Raw genomic sequence first — 19262 nt, forward strand, 5'->3', positions numbered from 1 at the left:
AATTGTCAGTTAAATCGACGCAGTGCCATATCGCTAAAATTAGCCTGGTCATTAAGGGGGCAAATCCTTCCGGTCCTTAAGTGGTTAGGTTTGTATATTTTGAGGTATCTAATAATATAAATTTGAGACAACTCAAGAGCAAACTATATACGATACCAGAGAAGAAGACATACTTCTGTCTTTGTGAAATTTTTTGCACGTTTTTACAGCCACAAACAGGTCATCCTTCTTCACAGGGTTGCCCTAAAACAAAGCAAAAGGAAAAATAAGCTTAGGTTCACACTGTCCACACAGTAAAACGCAGTATTTTAAAGATTAGGCAGCTGTCACCGTGAGTTTCGGCTGAGCTCTGGCAGGGAGCGGGTGAAATATGTGTACCCATTGATAACACACACATTGCTGGGAAAATCAGCAACAATCCAACCTGTGCTTGAGAACTAACCTTATTTGCAAAGAAAATGGTCCCAACAGAAAAAAAGCAGGCAATACCATTTCAGAAACACATTTCTCCCTAGTCACATCTGCCAAAATAATCTGCTAGTTTTCTATGGGGTATGTACCTTCAATAAATGCGACTTTCCCATTAAAGCACAGGTTTCAAAGCCTAATCCCAGGTTTATTATCACTTTAAAAGATAAATGCATGAATTTAAAATATCAAACATGCATACTCACCCGATGCTGCAGCTGTCTCCCGCCGGCTCTACACCAAAAACAAAGTAATCAAAGCCTGCTGATCGCTTAGTTCTTGAGTCTGCTCTGAGCACAGAGCAGTGGCTATCAGTCACCACTTTGTGCTCTGCCACTCCTGTGCTCACTGGAGCGCTGGGCTGTGGAGGGGGTAGGAGTGGCTAGCTCAGGCTCTCTGCAGAGTTGGCTGAATCTGGGTCACAGGAGTGCAGAACTAAGTGCACTCCCATGACCTACAGTTGAAGTATGGCCAAAATAGCTTTGGCCATACGTCTCCTTTAAATAGTTTGTTTGGGACAAGCTTGCCCAAGAGGCTTTTCTAATTGACTGAGGTGAAGATCGTGTCATCAATCACCCAATTCTCCAGTCAGGCCCAAATAAACTATTTAATCACAGTAAGCATTGAGTTTATCTTTAATGGTTTCTGATGTATTTCTATCAAACTACAAAGGTCTCCTCCAAAATACCAACAACATTCCTCTGCTGAATTACTGAATGAGCATAAAGTGAACAAAGTAAAAGTATACCATATTTTTAGGATGAGAGAGGATGCAAGATGCATACATTTTAGCTTTCAAATGATCTGCATTTAAATAGGCTCATTTGGGGATGTGGTGCTCTGCAGGTAATCACAGTGCAATGCTACTATTCTGCATTCCTGTAACAGTTGTTTTGAATGTGCTCTAAAAGCACAGTTTATCTATGACTACAAGGAGAAGCATTCCTACTTTTCAACCTCTGACAAAAGATGAATCAGCAAGGGGAGCCTGATGTGAGATACATTTTGAATAAAGATAAAAAACGAACGGATGGATGACCGCACACTGATAGCAATACAATAGCAGCTTCTTTACAAGCACTAATAATTATGATTAAGTGCTCGTAGTGTGAAATGTGTTAATGTTTTGCTCATTCTCTATGTGCTGTGATTCTGTGGCTATTTTCAGAATTGTAATAAAGAAATTGAAATTGTACTGCTATCAGTGTGTGGTCATCTATCCCTTCCTTTTTGATCTTCTACAGTACAAGCCAGACCTGCAGCTGATCAGTTTTTCAAGGGCTTATTGTAATGCACTGTTCTGGAGCAGTGTGTAGTGTATGGTGTTTTGCACACCTTGAATGAAGGTTTTAACAAGGAAGAGCAATAAAAGAGGCTTTTGCAAAAGAATGGACAAGGCCGAAATCTCTCCTTTCGGGGTGCTTAAAGAGGAGCTTTAGCATTTTGTGACGTGTCTGATTTGTCTCAGAAGGTTGTGGGCAGGGAGAAGAACTTCTGGTGGATCCGTCGCTGCTATCTGTCCGGAAGTGGGAGAGGGTACCTGTCAAAACCATTATTCCAAATGTAGCAGAGGAAGGAGGGAAGAGGAAGAACATAACTACTAGGGATGAGCTTTGTGTTCGACTCGAACATCGTCTGTTCGTACGTTCGAGGAATTTCGAACAAAACAGGTCGTTCGCGCCAAATTCGAGTGTCGGCCCATAATTCACTGCGGCGTTGCGCGCTGATGATTGGCCAAGCATGCACCATGACCCTGCATGCTTGGCCAATCACAAGGCGCAAAAAACGAAGAACCACAATTGGCCAAAGCCAGGGTGGCTTTGGCCAATTATGGCTCAGGGGGTTTAGTACACGCCCCACACTATATAAGGCCGCCTGTAAGGCGGCCACGTGTAGTGTGTTCCAGCTTTGTTAGATAGAGACATAGTGTCTTTTCTACTATATAGATAGATAGAGCAGGAAGGCTAGTCAGTTTAGTTAAATTTACAGTGTGTAGAGGATATATATACATCCTAGTGTTGTACATATATTTATACACTGTATAGCTTAGCTAGATCAGCTATTCCTATTGTTAGGCAGTAGATTGTGCTAGATGCAGTGCTCGAACGTGTTGTATTGCCTGCATAGTGTTTAGTTTACACCTAAACATAGTACTCAGTGTTAGTGGACGTGTGCTATTTAATTGCCCATAAACGCATTAGCTGCACGTGGGCTATTTAATAGTGTATAAAGGGATATTGCGTGAGTGAGAACGTCGTTCGCAGTCGGTAGAAAACGTAGTTAAAACGATCATGCAGTACGATGTTACGAAACTTGATTTTTGGACTTTATGATCAGTGGATGAGTTTGTGGGTTTGATATGGGGAGAAAGCTAAGGCTTGACTGACATTAGTTTTTTTTTATACATTTTGACTTGCAGAAATAATGGAGGCCTTCAGAGAACAGGAGTTCTTCACAGAATTTGTTCAAAGGGGGCCCCGGATTGGCAACCCCCCTTTTTTCTAGAATTTTTCTTTCCCAAAAAAAATAATTTATTGAGCCAAGATCTGGCATTGTAATGCCCCCCCCCCCCACCCCTAAAATAATCGACATATTGTTGCCACACAGCACGTGCACTTTGGGAGGCCAAGCCTGTATGGACAGTCTCACGGGCCACCACCACTGGAACATCAGTGGCCTCATCAGGCACAAGTGTCATGTAGTTTGTTGAGGGTCTCTTTAGGAAATTGTGCAATATGCAGGAGCAAAGTATGACATGGTTCTGATTCTACTTAAGAAACCTACAGTCCTTATCTTGTTTGCACCACCTGTATACTGCTGTTCAAAGTATATAGGGCCAAATGGTTTTGTCAGGGCCGATCCTCGCTATGGGCTCACTATGCAAGCCGCTTAGGGCCCCGCAAAGCTGCAAAGGGCCCCCCAAATTACTAGAGGCCCCGCCTGGTGAGAAGTCATTTTCGCCCCCTCACCCCGCTTCTAAACTCGCTGGCTGAGTCATTTCCGACAGCAGAACACCCCCTCACCCCGCTTCTCAACTTTCTTTAATGTGACATGTCACTGTCGTCAGCGCCCCCCCGATTCTCATTTTTAATGTTCCATGTCATTTTGCTTAGGGCCCCAGGGAGGTCAGGATCGGCACTGGGTCTTGTTATGACCTGGGGGGAGTGGTGGCGGGGAAACTCATGCTATTTTTTTCAATGATTTTTATCCATATTGCAGGGACCAAACATTAAATTAAAGCCGCAAGCAGTATTAAATTACTTTTTTTCTGAGAGTAATCTCATGTTGTGCAGGGACATTTTTAAACACGTGCCACTACTATAGACACCCAGCAGGTACCATATTTAAAGGAATTTTTTTTTCACTTTAAGCATCATTAAAATCGCTGCTCAAGAAAAAACTACAGTTTTTAAAACTTTTTTTTTCATTGATACATGTTCCCTGGGACAAGACCCGGGTTCTTAAAGACGTTTTCCAACAATAACTTGAATATTGGGCTTTAAAATGAGCACTTTTGAATTTGAACGTTCGAGTCCCATAGACTTCAATGGGGTTCTAAATGTTCGCGCAAACGATTGGTCTGTTCAAACGTTCTGGTGCGAACCGAACACGGGTATGTTCGGCTCATCCCTAATAACTACCCCTTTTGGGTGAAGTTCTGCTTTAAGGCCAATTTAGATTCGGGGCCTGATTGTAAGAAGGCCAAAATGCAAGCCACAGTAAACTCTGGGATAGAAGTGCCTGTGTTTACACCAAAGAAAACATTCCAGGTGCCATAGTAGATCTTGGAAGTGTCTTTTTTTGCTTTTAGCAAAGTAGGAATGATACACTCATAAACCCCTCAGTCTCTTAAGGACTGGGACAGCAGGTCTGGCTTGTTGGGAAGAAGTCATGGGTCATCTATTAGTAACCAGGTTCTTCTGAGCCCATTTTGTGCAATGAAAAGAACCAGTTCCTTCTCCATCTTGTGGTGCAGAAGAGGTAGAATTAGCACTGGAGAGAAGGCATACATAAACCTAAAGTGGAAATGACAAGACTGACCAGGAGATTCAAGGCATCTGATTCCAGCAATAAAGGGTCATCAGTCCTAATTACACTAGTTTGTTGTTGAATATGGACCCCAAGATGTCCACACTAGGGGCCTCCATTTGACATGTCAGATTGAAGATGTCTGGGTGAAGGACCCATTCGCCTTGATCCAGAGAGTGACGGCTAAGGTAACCTGCTTTCCACTTTTCCACTTCTGGGATATGGACTGCAAAAATCAACAGACTGAGTCTCTGTCCATTATCTGGCTTACTTCCTTAAAGTCTTTAAAACTCCTGGTGCCACCTTGATGGTTGATGTAGGCCACAGCCATGGCATTGTCTAACTGCACTCTGATTGGGTGTTCTTGCAAAAGGGGGGGTCCAGTGTTGCTGAGCCATTTAGAATTTTCTGAGCTTCAGGATTTTGATACAGAGTTTGACTTTCACAGTTGACTATGTTCCCTTGACAATGAGGGACTTCCTCCCCAGACTCAAACTCTGGCAACTGTTGTTATCATTTTCCAGTGATAAGGAAGAAAAGATTTTTCAAGTTAGGGAATTCCTGACTTAGGGCTAGGAGCATGGGTAAGTCAAAAGAAGGAGCATGCATGTTGACAAGACATTGTGCTGGAGAGGTCTTGAATGAAAATAGGCAAATGTTACAGCCTTGAAGAAGACTACCATGAGGCCTAGGACTCTCATGTAAAATTGTTGCTTTGATCTCAATTCTCAAGTGTGAGCTCTTAGAGAGAATATTCTCTTAGGCCGCGTACACACAGTCGTTCCAAACCGATGAGAATGGTCCAACGGGCCATTTCCATCGGTTCACCGCTGAAGTGGCCTGATGGTCTGATGTGCGTACACACCATCGTTCCAAAAACCGATCGGGTCAGAACGCGGTGACGTCAAACACACGGCGTGCTGAATAAAACAAAGTTCAATGCTTCCAAGCATGCGTCGACTTGATTCTGAGCATGCGCGGAATTTGAACCGATGCTTTCTGTACTAACCATCGGTTTGGACCGATCAGGCAGCGGACCATCGGTTTGATTTTAAAGCATGTTTTAAAATTTTGGAACGAAGGACAACAGACCGATGGGCTATACACATGGTCGGTTTGCACCGATGAAACTGAACCTCGGTCCATTCTCATCGGTTTTGTCCGATTGAGACCTTGTTCAGGACAAGACCCAAATATTGCAGGCAACGAGAAGGCTGGAGATTTTTGATCACCCAGCCAAAAGTCGTGAGCATCAGAATTTTTCTGTGGTAAGCGGGGCAGTGCAGCAGACTGGAAATTACTGTCTGCCACTGCAAAGAACAGAAAGCACAGACGAGGCAGATAAGCATCTGGGAAAGCTAGGTTTCCCCTTGTCTCAGAGAAGCAATAACCAACCTTGTAGATTGTATGTGAAAAAAATGTGAAGGTATCGTTTTCCTAAATTCCTGTCTCTGTAAACTTCCAGGAGGTAAAAGCAATATCCCTTAATGGGGACGAGGGGACGGGGGGGGGGGGTGGGGCCGGGTGGGCGGCATAGACATCCTGCTAAATGTTAAAAGACTCTCACTGAGGATTATTCACTAAAGTCACTGATAGGATGACTAACTGTTGCAGCACGCTCCAAGGCAGAGGCAAGGTCAGAGTAATATCTGTGTGCAGGATAGCTGATCAGGAACAAATGATTAAATAAACATAATAAAGTGCACAAAAAAATCAGAAATGTGCTTCTTTTGCTAAGCCCTTTTACGACTACAGTGTTCGATCAGCATGCCCCATGTGTGTACTGAACTGCTCCCACATGCCTGATGAGAGTACATTCTCATCACTGTTGGACATAACTAGCTTGTGACCATGGACACAGAACTGGGAAGGCAAGTTTCTTATGCTATCTAAAACAAAAGAAAAAGTTTAGGCTAAACTTTAGCGTTAAACCTAAATTTTCATAAAAAAATCCAAAATAAATCAGTAAAATTAATTGGCTGGTCAGGAAATCAGAACATTTTGTCATTTCACAATTAGAAAACATCTGGAATACAAATTATCATACAAAAAAATCTAAAAAATCACGAGAACACTTTTTTGGTTTTCTGAAATGTACTTTAGATTTTAAATGTAATAAAATCATATGGGAGTTGTTCAACTAATTCCAACAAGGTTTTTAAAGCATTCAGTTTGCACACAAAAATAAAATTCCGCAACTTGTCTCCGACAGCCACAATATATTTAGCTGCAAAAGAGAGACTTTAAATTAACTTTCCTAACCAAGCCCTAAAAATGATGCCGGCTTTATTTGTGTTGAAAAGGCTATTGAAAAATGTAATTTGATAATTGAATGACATGTTGCTGGATTGAGGCTTTACAGATGCACTGTAGCACAATATAATAAATAATTAAATCAAAATGCTAATTAAAAAAACAAAACAAAAAAAAAAACAAAGGCCACCTTCACACAACATAGATGCTATTTAAACTTGAACGATAATGAAAAAAAACATCAAGTTATTTACAAAAATGATGGCTAGTTATTGCCTTATTTGCATGAATACAAAAGACCCTTCAGGCCATTGCCTAAGCAACTTGCAAACGTAAGTGTTCCCGATGATCACAAACATGCAATACCAATTTTAACAAAAACATTTTAAGGAATTCAATCCTTTAGAAAGAACCGGTCATATAATAAGTGTGCTCTCTCTTTGTCAATCTATTTTACTAAGCAATTAAAAGGTCTGATTGCGACAATACCAAGCCACCTACATTCAGAACTCATCAATGCGATTCCGGATAATCCAGATATTGGAGACTTCTACATGCTGCCCAAAATTCACAAGCCAGGACATCCAGGCAGAGCCATTATAACAGGTATGAATACACTTACTGAACATATCTCAGGCCTTGTAGAAAACATGATAAAACCGTTAGTCATGAACACTACTAGTTTCCTGCAAGACACCACTGATTTTCTGAACAAGCTTAACAATATAGAATAATTTCCACCAAATACACTTCTAGTCACTATGGATGTAGAATCTCTGTACAGTAACATCCCTCACAATGATGGGTTGGCAGCATGTCACATATTCTTACCATCCTCATCAAACCACAAATACACTGCTGAAGATGTTACACAGCTCATCAAATTCATTCTTACACACAACTACTTCACTTTCAATAATGACATCTATCTCCAGTGTATGGGTACTGCTATGGGAAGCAAAATGGCACCCCAATCAATATACAAACTTATTTATGGCTGACAAATTCCCGAACAGCATACAATAAAAGCCATACAGATATTTTTGCTATATTGATGATACCGTCATGATATGGACTGAAGGTGAAGAAAATCTAAACCAATTCTTCTCATTGATCAACACTTTTCACCCATCTATCAAACTAAAAATTGATTATTCAAACACACATGTCAACTTCCTAGACACTACAGTATACATCAGGGATGACAAGCTTCACACTTCGATATACAGAAAACCGACTGGCTGATGCAGCTATCTTCATAGTTCCAGTTTTCACCCCAAACACAGTAAACGAGCCATCATACACAGCCAGGCCATCAGATACAACCAAATTTGTTCAGACCCAGAAGACAGAGATACACATCTCAGAACACTGGCAGGCTCTTTCCATAAGAAAGGTTACAAAGACAAAACCATCAACAACAGCATAAACACAGCCTTGAAAACCTGAAGTGAAATACTCCTCCAATACACAGAGAAAAAAAACAAATAACCGAGTACCTCTGGTCACCACATACAACCCAACACTAGACGGGATCAAAAACATAATTAAAGATTTACAACCCATTATAACAGAGGATGAAACTCTGAAAGGAATATTCCAACAAACCCCATTATTGGCTTTCAGACAACCACCCAACCTCAGACTAGAACTAATCAGCAGGAAACTTCACTCTTATTATGAAGTCACAATAAATGGTAGCAAACTCTGCAATAAAAAACGCTGCAAACTGTACAACTAGATCAATCTATCCAAAAGTGCCACACACACAAATGGGATCTTCAATATCATGGGATCATACAACTGTACCTCCAGTAATGTTGTGTACCTCAACCAATGCAAAAGGTGTTGCAAAGGATCTTATGTTGGTGAAACGGGACAGAAGTTGCAAGCGAGGATGAATTTGCACAGACATGCACACCTGTGGGACATAATTTCTCACAACCGGACCACACTATAGAAGACCTCAATGTTTTATTTCCTAAAGGGAATTTCAGAACTATCCAGGAAAGGAAAACGTTTGAACTAAGAATAATTATTTTTGACACAAAAACAAATGGCCTAAATTTAGATATTGGTTGCCTTACCCATTATACTACAGTTTTATGATCCCGTCTGTTACTAGCACCCCCCCCCCCCCCCAAGTCTATAGCTCTCCCTCTGTCTTATCTCACTAACTTTTTGTTGTTATTTTTTTTGTGGTTGAACTGGATGGACTTGTGTCTTTTTTCAACCTGACTAACTATGTAACTCTGCTGCTAACTTTATTACCATTAATTTGTATGAGTTTGTTTTTCTTTTTTTTTTTTTCTTTGCCTCAGAGAATTATTTTTTTTCTTGTTTTGTTTTAACATTCTGCTTAAAAAATTGTGAATCCGTACTGCTTGGACCTTGAAGAAGGGGACATTCCCCCGAAAGCTTGTCCTGGAAAATTGTATGTTAGTGCAAATAAGAAAAAAAGTATCACAGTACTCAATTTTCTCTGTCACAATTGCACAAATATGGCTACAATCACGTCAATTATCAATCTATTTAAAAAGCTTTTTCCACAATCCTCCCCATTCTCCAGTTTCACTGTTTTGTAATTCACGGACTTGGAACAACTATGCAATAGAGATTGCTGGCTGCACCGCTGTAATGGGTCAGAGACTTGGCTAAATAAACCAGTGATCTAGCAATTTCTTTAGAAAGTCCTTAATAGCAGCACTGTTATTTAACCACTTAAGGACCGCCTCCTGCACATATACGTCGGCAGAATGGCACGGCTGGGCACAAGCACATACCTGTACGTCCTCTTTAAGTGCCCAGCCGCGGGTCGCAGGCGCGCGCCCGCGACCTGGTCCGAAGCTCCATGACCGCAGGACCCGATCGCCGCTGGAGTCCTGCGATCGGTCCCCGGAGTTGAAGAACGAGGAGAGCTGTGTGTAAACACAGCTTCCCTGTTCTTCACTGTGGCGCTGTCATTGATTGTGTGTTCCCTGATATAGGGAAACACGATCAATGATGTCACACGTCCAGCCCCGCCCCCCCTACAGTTAGAAACACATATGAGGTCACACTTAACCCCGTCAGCGCCCCCTAGTGGTTAATTCCCAAACTGCAATTGTCATTTTCACAGTAAACAATGCATTCTTATAGCATTTTTTGCTGTGAAAATTACAATTGTGCCAAAAATGTGTCAAAATTGTCCGATGTGTCCGCCATAATGTCGCGGTCACGAAAAAAATTGCCGATCGCCGCCATTAGTAGTAAAACATTTTTTTTATAAAAATGCAATAAAACTATCCCCTATCCCCTATTTTGTAAACACTATACATTTTGCGCAAACCAATTGTTTTTTTTTTTTACCAAAAATAGGAAGAATACGTATCTGCCTAAACTGAGGGAAAAAAAAATTGTTATATATATTTTTGGGGGATATATATTATAGCAAAAAGGAAAAAATATTGACTTTTTTTCAAAAATGTCGCACTATTTTTGTTTATAGCGCAAAAAATAAAAACCGCAGAGGTGATCAAATACCACTAAAAGCTCTATTTGTGGGAAAAAAAGGACGCCAATTTTGTTTGGGAGCCACGTCGCACGACCCTGCAATTGCCGGTAAAGCAACGCCGTGCCGAATCGCAAAAACTGGCCCGGTCCTTTATCTGCATTTTGGTCCGGGTCTTAAGTGGTTAAAGGTTCACCTAAACCTGAATGGCATCTGGTGTGTATTTTTCAACATCTGCACAGTAATTCAGTATGAAATAATGCCTGCATGTTGACTCTGTGCAGGAGCTTCCTGTAAAATGGTCAATGGAGCTCTTTCCTTGAACAGTGTTTTGCACTCCTGTGACCCGTTTTCAGCTGACATCGAGCAGGTCCTGGCTCGGGAAAGCTTGCAACCATATAGTCGGGATCCGCCCAAAAGTGTGGGGGCTGTGTAATGTTATCTACATTTATTAGAAGGTCAATGCGGCCCTCCATGCATTCACATACATTGAATCTGGCCCTTAGGTGGAAAAAGGTTGCTGACCCTTGGGTTAGAGTGTTACACTGCAGAGGCTTTTCTAGCTAATACTGTTTGAGACCTCTAAAGTTTTACATGGCTACTTTGGAAATCATATTCAAAATTTTGAAAAAAATAATAAAAATCACCTGTGAGAACAGTCATCAGAACAAATAGAGAGGGTGAATCTGTACAACATGAACATAGACAACAATAAAAACCTGACAGGACTATACTCTATTCAAAGCACCAAGGTATAAAGCAACACTTTAAAAGATGCAGATACAATATAGTAACTACACTTACCTAAACACATTTAAATGACTTATAGTGGTTGATAATGGTGGTTATAACAAACTCAAAAGAAAACGGGACAGAGACAGAACAGTTCACACACAAATACGTAATTAAACAGCCTTGTGTAATGTTTGCAAATCAGTGGCAGTAAAGTGAGCAGATAATTACCACTTTGCCATGAATATAATTTGCAGGTTATGTTAATTTATTGGTAAACACAGATGGTAGTTTAGACAAGACAGAATTAAAACACACACACATATCAATTAAACATAATAATTAATCGAGAGAAAAAAAATTATGTTCCTGACTTTAAATTCATAGAAGAGTAGGCCTGGAGACTGCGTGGCACAGCAACACATGGTCTATGACTGTAGTCTAATGATTAGACAGAATAAAAACTGTAACCTCTCAGCACTACAACAGAATGAAGGTGCAGCTAAAGTTTAATGACTTTGTATTCTGAATTAAAGAGGAACTGCAGTCTGCTCACATAATTTGTAAAAAAAAAAAACATCTTTGCTATTCTGAAGCTTCCCTCCAACCACTTTGCATATTATTTTATATACACTGTGATTCTGTGTTTGCCAAATATGCTGCAGAAATCTCCATCCACTGAGTCTGGCTGCAATCATTTTAACTGTGGTCAGCTGTTCACTTCCTGGATTTTAGGTCACTGGCTGAAGAAGGAACCAATGAGCTGTTCCGAAACGTGTCCCGCCTCTATGACACACTTCATGTCCACTTCCTGTTTGTGTTCCATGCTGATTTTTGTCTCGCTTCCTCTGACATCATCCCCAGGCTCCAGCATTATTGTGTCCCCAGAACATTCACAGCAGAAGCTGTTCTGTGAATCCCTCAGAGGTTTGTTAGAGAACCTTATTGAACAACCAGCATTATGAAGGCCAAGGAACACACCAGACAGGTCAGGATAAAGTTGTGGAGATGTTTAAAGCAAGGTTAGGTTAAAAAATATATATATATCTCAAGCTTTGAACATCTCACAGAGTACTGTGCAATCCATCATCTGAAAATGGAAAGAGTATGAACCATCTGCAAAGCTACCAAGACAAGGACATCCACCTAAACTGACAGGCGGGCAAGGAGAGTATTCATCAGAGAAGCAGTCAAGAGGCCCATGGTAACTCTGGAGGAGCTGCAGATATCCACAGCTCAGGTGGGAGAATCTGTCCACAGGACAACTGTCAGGTCATCTGAGGTCAGGTGACAGATGCACACCGTTGGGGTCAGGAGGGCACTGCTATGGTAGTGAACCCTAGGGCTGACAGCTGCGGATGGAACTCGGGGTGGTTAAGGAAGGCAGGGGGCGTAGCCTGTGATGGCGGAGTAGAGAGCAACACACGCTCGCTCGGCGTAGGTGACGTTCACGTCGAAAGCAATGAGTATTTGCGACGTGATTCTGAGAATGCGCACGCATGCGCCGTACCAACGGCCCTCATTTACATGGGGTCACAGGTACTTTACATGGAGCACGCCCACTACCTGCCTATTTTGAATTAGGCGGGGTTACGCCGGGCCATTTGCGCTACGCCAAAGTAAATTACGGAGCAAGTGCTTTGTGAATACTGGCCTTGCCTCTATATTTTACGTTGGCGTAGCTCATCTCCTGTACATACTGCTCAGTATCATACCATCCACACTCCTCTCCTGTACATACTGCTTGTTCTCATATCCTCCACATTCCTCTCCTGTACATACTGCCCACTGTCATCCTCCCCACTCTTCTTCTGTACATACTGCTCACTGTCTTACCCTCCACACTCATCTCCTGTACATACTGCTCAGTATCATACCATCCACACTCCTCTCCTGTACATACTGCTTGCTCTCATACCCTCCACATTCCTCTCCTGTACATACTATTGTACATACTATTGTCATATCCTCCACACTATTCTCCTGTACATACTGCTCACTGTCTTACCCTCCACACTCATTTAATGTACATACTGCTCAGTATCATACCATCTACACTCCTCTCCTGTACATACTGCCCACATTCATAAACTCTTCTATTGTACATAGTGCTGGCTGTCATTCCCTCCACACTAGTCTTCTGTGCATACTGCCCACTATCATACCCTCCACACTCCTCTCCTGTGCATACTGCCCACTATCATACCCTCCACACTCCTCTCCTGTGCATACTGCCCACTATCATACCCTCCACACTCCTCTCCTGTGCATACTGCCCACTGTGATACCCCCACACTCCTCTCCTGTACATACTGCTCACTGTAATACCCTGCACACTCCTCTCCTGTACATACTGTAACCCAACCTTACCCTTCACACTCTACATACTGCCAACTATCTTTCTCTCCACATTCCTCTCCTGTATATACCGCTCCCCCATCATACCCTCCACACTCCTCTTCTGTACATACTGCCCACTGTCATACCATCCACACTTCTCTCCTGTACATAGTGCCCACTGTTAGACCCTCCACATTCCTCTCCATCACTGCACATAATTCCCAGTGTTATACCATCCATACTCCTCTCCTATGCCTCTTACCCAAAAAACAGTTCTTTAAAATTCTACTGAATATCCTCAATGTTACCAGCTCTAGAATGGGCACACTTTTGTTAGTTCAACTAAAGGAAATCTCAGTCCTCATATTTTTTTATGCCCATTATTAGTACTTATTTAATTTTGTGATTATGACTGTGATATATAGAGGAACATAGGGGATCTCAGCTACTCTAAATATAGCACTTGTAAAAAAAAGTGTCCCTTAAAAATATTTTTGAAATGTTGGCAACTATGCACTTAGGCACTGCCCAAGGGCACCGGGTCAGAAAGGGGCCCCATGAGAGGCTCTTGTGATAATAAAGCGGTAGTAAACTTCACTAACATTACTACTTTTTAGAGGCCCTGAGGTAGGTTATGCCACAATGTACAAGAATGCACAGCATATTAGCACATTAGGGTACACTTAAATTGTCAGACTGAGCCCTCCAGTGCTGCACTGTGATCAGTCCGGCGGGTCCCAGGCGCTTCCATCTTCACCCCGGTCTTTCTTCTGGGCTCTGTGCCTTCGGTCACTTGCCTTGGCTGGGCTGCGTTGATGTCATTCCCATGCATGCTCATGTGCATCCTCTTTCTCTCATCCCCCCCTTTCTCTCTCATCCTCCCCTCCCTTACCCCTCTCTCTCTCTCTCTTTCTCATCCAAGCTCTCTCTCTTTAATTGTATTTATTATAACAAAAAATTGTTTGTATATTTATGTATTATTTATAAAAGGCCCACTAAAATCCTCAGCACCAGACCCATGATGTTCTTAATCTGGCCCTGCCCAAGGTGCATTAGGTCATAGACTAAAGTATTGAAAATAAATGACATAATGATTGGATATTGCCTAACAACGTCACATATACAGTACAAAAAACTCACAATAGGGCCTACTGAATAAAAAATAAATGGCCTGTGTTTTGTTTTTTTTTCACTCTGACTTACGGCAGCGTAGCGTAAATACGATACGCTACGCCGGCTCAAAAATACGCCGCCCTACCTGAATCCAGCTAACAGTATTTAAATTTCTTATAAAAAAAAAAAGAAAAAAAAAAAAGGAAGCCAAATCTGGTCCTCGACGCTTGTCTGTTGCCATCTAGGATAAAATGCAGGAGAGTGCCGCCTCAGCAAAATCCTTTTCAAACAAATGGCATTGCATTCACTGAGTTTCAGTAGATAAGCCTGTATTTATCCACAGAGCGTTATGAATTATATTTTTACTGGATTCTTTCCTGACATTGTATCATTTTTGAAAAAGTTCTTATTACCTTCTGCTATGTCCTTAGAAACGTACATAAGTGCGTCCCTCAGAATTTTAATCATGGATATAAAAGAAGCCAATTGCTTTTGTTTAAATACATAAGCTAACAATCTGCCTGATTTATATCCCAATTTATAATAACGTCTACAAACTAAACACAATTTATAATTGTTTTTTAGGATTTGTATAGAAAACAAAGCTTCTGAAGTAAACCCACACAAACATAATTAGCTCATACCTGGTATTAAAACCAGGCCACTACAAGTCTTAAAGGAGAAGTACAGCCAACGCTCATTTGGCTGTACTTCTCCTGTGGATCACAGGAGTGCACAGTTAGCTCTGCACTCCGCTGTCGGCTAATGTCACAGAGAGCAGATCCAGGCTCCGGCAATATTGCGCCAATGAAGTCTAGATCTGCTCACATGCCTGGACTGCTACCCGGTTCAGCCTCCCAGCGAGTCACTTAGAGGCTGATCTAGCTGCTCCTGCCCCCTCCAGTGAGAAGGGGGTGCAGAGCAGACAGCGGTGACTGACAGTCTCCAGCTCTTTGCTCAGGAAGCCCTGAGAACCCGAGCGATCATCAGTGTTTGATCGCTCGGTTCTCAGTTTTAGGGACGGCGAGGTCCAAACCCGCATCCAGCTAGGCAAGTATAATTCTGTAAAAAGGCCCATACCTTCTCTTTTAAAATTAGTTACTAATCCAAAATAAGTTGTTGCCAATAGGCAGAAATGAAGCGTGAAAGTTTGTCATATTTTAGGAAACAATTTACGAGCTAATAAGCCGATAAAAAACATTAATATCATCCCAGGGATAAAAAAAAAAAAAAAAAAAAATTTGAATCAGATTAACTAGTTAGTCTTCTTGGGTTGCTGCCATTTGATCACAGATGAAAACTGTCCGAATTCCAAAAAACTTGGATACATTCCCACAATGCATGGGAAAAAAAATTAAACATGCCAGGAAATTGGAAGTCTTTTGCAGGTAACCAGTACAATATCAACTGACATTTTACTAGTGTATGTTACAAAAAAAAATGGATTAACTGCTAAGGATAACACAGATTGTTTTATTCTCCAGTAGCTTTAGAAGAAAAACAAATTAATTTGTACTTACACAGAGAGGTAGCGTATTGACGAATGCAGTGGCACATCCCACTGCTTTGGGGGAAGTAGGATTTTTTGTGCAAAACTCTGGAACAGATGTAAGTTCCTGGCCATCAACTTTCTGCCATATGTATAAGGCAATCTATGGAAGAAGAAGACACAATATTTGAAGTGAAACATCTCTATTGTAAAATGCTACTTTGTAAACCAGTTAAATAAAGTTTTCATGTAAAAAGTATAAATGCATGTAAAAGGTACATGCCAGTCAAAAAAAAATTTAAACTCAAGGGACACAACCTACCTGCTAAAAGACTAAAACTAATTTTACCCTAGCATTTCTCTTCAGCACCTGGGTGCCTCACGATCTATATGATGGTGGTTGTCGATAGCCTTAAGACCCAACTTTGGGAAATGTAAAAATTATCTCTTGAAGTGGAGTTGTGACCGCACTGCAAGGGTAAATTGCTAATTTAGGTATAGAGGACTTGTTTAAGTAAAGTTACTTATTATCCGATCCTCTGTACTGCTTGACCTTTCCTTGCGGTGTCTTCTCCCCTAAGCTCAAACAGCCCAAGGTCATGACATCATCAAGACCAATGTGTCCAGAGCCCTGCATTAGATGTTATGACACAGAGGAACAGTACATGGCCTGAACATGTAGGAGAGCAATCTGCCAGGGGAGCAAAGGATCAGGTACATTAAATTGCTTCTCCTTTTCCCAAGACTAAACAAGCAGCTAAACCTTGCAGCACAGTCACAGCCCCACTGTCAGGAATAATTTTTAAAGCATAAGTTCACCTTATAAAAAAATAAACATAATAATAAATCCAATTTATTTTGCAGGTGAATAAATAAAAAAGCATTTTTTTTTTCTTAAAGCGGTTGTATACCCGTTTTTTTTTTTTTTTTACACCTGTAAGGCAAAAGCCATAATGAGCTAGTATGCACCGCATATTAGCTCATTATGAAATACTTTCCTTAAAACGAGGTGTAGAGAACTTACCTGGTCCACGCCGAGCGAGATGTCATCTTGCCTGGCGCGTCTTCCAGGTATCACCGCTCCAGCGCTGTGATTGGCTGGAGCGGCGATGTCATCACTCCTGCGCATGTGCGCAGGAGATTTCATTCCGGCAAGGTCCGGCGGCTGCCGGCCCTTTAGCCGTGCATCCCCACTGCGCATGCGCCGCTGCAATCAGCGGCGCATTGCGAGGGGAATATCTCCTAAACCGTACAGGTTTAGGAGATATTCTTCATACCTACAGGTAAGCCTTATTATAGGCTTACCTGTAGGTAAAAGTTAAACAAATGACTATACAACCACTTTAAGGAGCCTGCAGAGCATTGCATCCGCAATCAGCAGATCTCAGGCTCCTGCAGACTCTCAACATAGCTGTCTGCCCATTCCTTGTGCAGGCAGGTATGTACCTGAGAGCATGAAGATCAATAGACTGCGAGACACTAAGGGCTCTTTCACACGCGGCGGATCAGTGATGATCCGCCCCGTGAACCTCCGCTTGCTCAGCAGGCATCGCTCCGTTGATCCCCGCTGAGCCGGCAGATGACAGGGTGGTCCCCGCTCTCCTCTATGAGGGGATCAGATGAACACGGTCCATGTTCACCCGATCCGGTCCGCAGACGGATGGAAAAATAGGGTTTTCATCCATCTGCGGAATCAGAGGATTGCGGCACTGGGCGAGATCGGGTGTCAGCGGATGTTCCTATCGGGCTAGGAGATTGTAGATTACTAGACACTGTCAAAATCAAGAATAGCCTAAAAGAAATGTACTGTTTTACTGATGTGCTTGGTCACATTAAACATGTACTTATAAATCTTGTTAGACAGCCAACCCTTTACATTTAAGTATAGGCCCACTTTAAGATGAAGGCGGCAAATTATTAGGACTATTTTTGAATACAGAATGGAATTGTACTCAAACAGTATCAAATTATAAAAAATGCTAGGTCTTTTCAGAGAATAAAATGTAGGATGGTAAGCTGACAGCAGCCATTTCTTGTTAAGATGACCAGGATAAATAACCATAATTATACTCATCCCCATGCCATAAGTTCTTGCTAAAGTAGCTCATTAATCAAGACACAAACAATTGTTACAATGAAAGAGAAGTACAGGTCAAAATGTCAACAAGAACCAAGATAATTACAGAGAAAAATATTGCAGCCACTGAAGATGGTACATTTAGAATATAAACTAAAGACTCCAAAAATGAAGACGTAAAACATTTTGTTGATATATCTGTTTACATAGCTGTATTAACTTTTAACTTCAAAATATAAATTACAGATATGGTGAAGATAATTAATAAGAAACCACAATACTAGAGAAAGGCATTCTGAATATTTTAATTTCAAGCTTATGTCCCTTATAAATTAAAAACAGGCTACGGATGTCATCCCTTCAAAACAAATTAGAAAATTAAAATGCACCACTAATTTTGTAGTGAACATGGCAGAACTAGCAGAAAAGCCTAAAGAGACAGTTAGATGTGACAGGCTGAGCTGTCATTCACTATTTCGCTGTGACACCAAACGTTTAGATTTTATACAGGCACAGTTAGGTAAGGCGGATTTAAAAGGGATTTGTAGCACTCAAAGAGACCCTGTCTTAAAAAAAATGCTGGTAAAAGCACAGGAAAATCAAGTATTTTAAATGAATACTTGCAGTGTGTTCCTTTCCATAAATACATTTTATTCACTTGCAGTGTCTCTGAACTTGCTAGAAAATGTAATCACTCCAGGAGAGTCAATTCTTTAGCACATTGCCCTCCCTTCCCTTGCAGGTCATATTCCTCTCCTCTTCGGAGAGTGTCTGATTACTGTCTGTATTGACCCAGCATCCCCCCAACCTCCCTTTATAATAATTTATGCAAAGGGGGATACTTTGGACTGGGGAGTCATGTAAATGACAGCTTAGTCAGCTAGGGCAGTTGACATCACATCCAGATAGTGCCCCCCTGCAGCAGTCTCAAGGCTTTTGGATGTCTACATAAGGGAAGCTTTCACAGGTGATCTCTTGAGAGATTTTTGTTGAAATGAATGGTCTGGTGACAAAAGACCAGATTAGGATACAACATGAAAGGATTAGAAACTCGTTTTCTAATTTATTGTCCTCGTAATGTTTTCAACAGGAGAAAAAGTGATGCAAAATCTTCACAATAAGTACATACAGTGCCTTGAAAAAGTATTCATACCCCTTGAACTTTTCCACATTTTGTCACCTTACAACCAAAAATGTAAATGTACTATACTGGGGTTTTATTTGATAGACCAAAACAAAGTGGCACATAATTGTCACGTCAGAGGAAAATT

At 41.4% G+C, this 19262-nt stretch overlaps 1 protein-coding gene across 2 annotated transcripts in view; it reads right to left on the reverse strand.

The window, feature by feature from the left end:
- Window positions 1-19262, reverse strand: part of B3GLCT (beta 3-glucosyltransferase) — a 604827-nt gene that overhangs the window by 63111 nt on the left and 522454 nt on the right. For both annotated transcript variants that reach the window (XM_040340455.1, XM_040340454.1), the window contains 2 exons: window positions 15946-16077; window positions 174-243 (listed from right to left, as the gene is read on the reverse strand). In XM_040340455.1, coding sequence (XP_040196389.1) covers window positions 174-243; window positions 15946-16077 — 202 coding nt within the window. The remainder of the gene's footprint in view (window positions 1-173; window positions 244-15945; window positions 16078-19262) is intronic.

Source organism: Rana temporaria, chromosome 2, assembly GCF_905171775.1.
Source record: "Rana temporaria chromosome 2, aRanTem1.1, whole genome shotgun sequence".
NCBI lineage: Eukaryota > Metazoa > Chordata > Amphibia > Anura > Ranidae > Rana > Rana temporaria.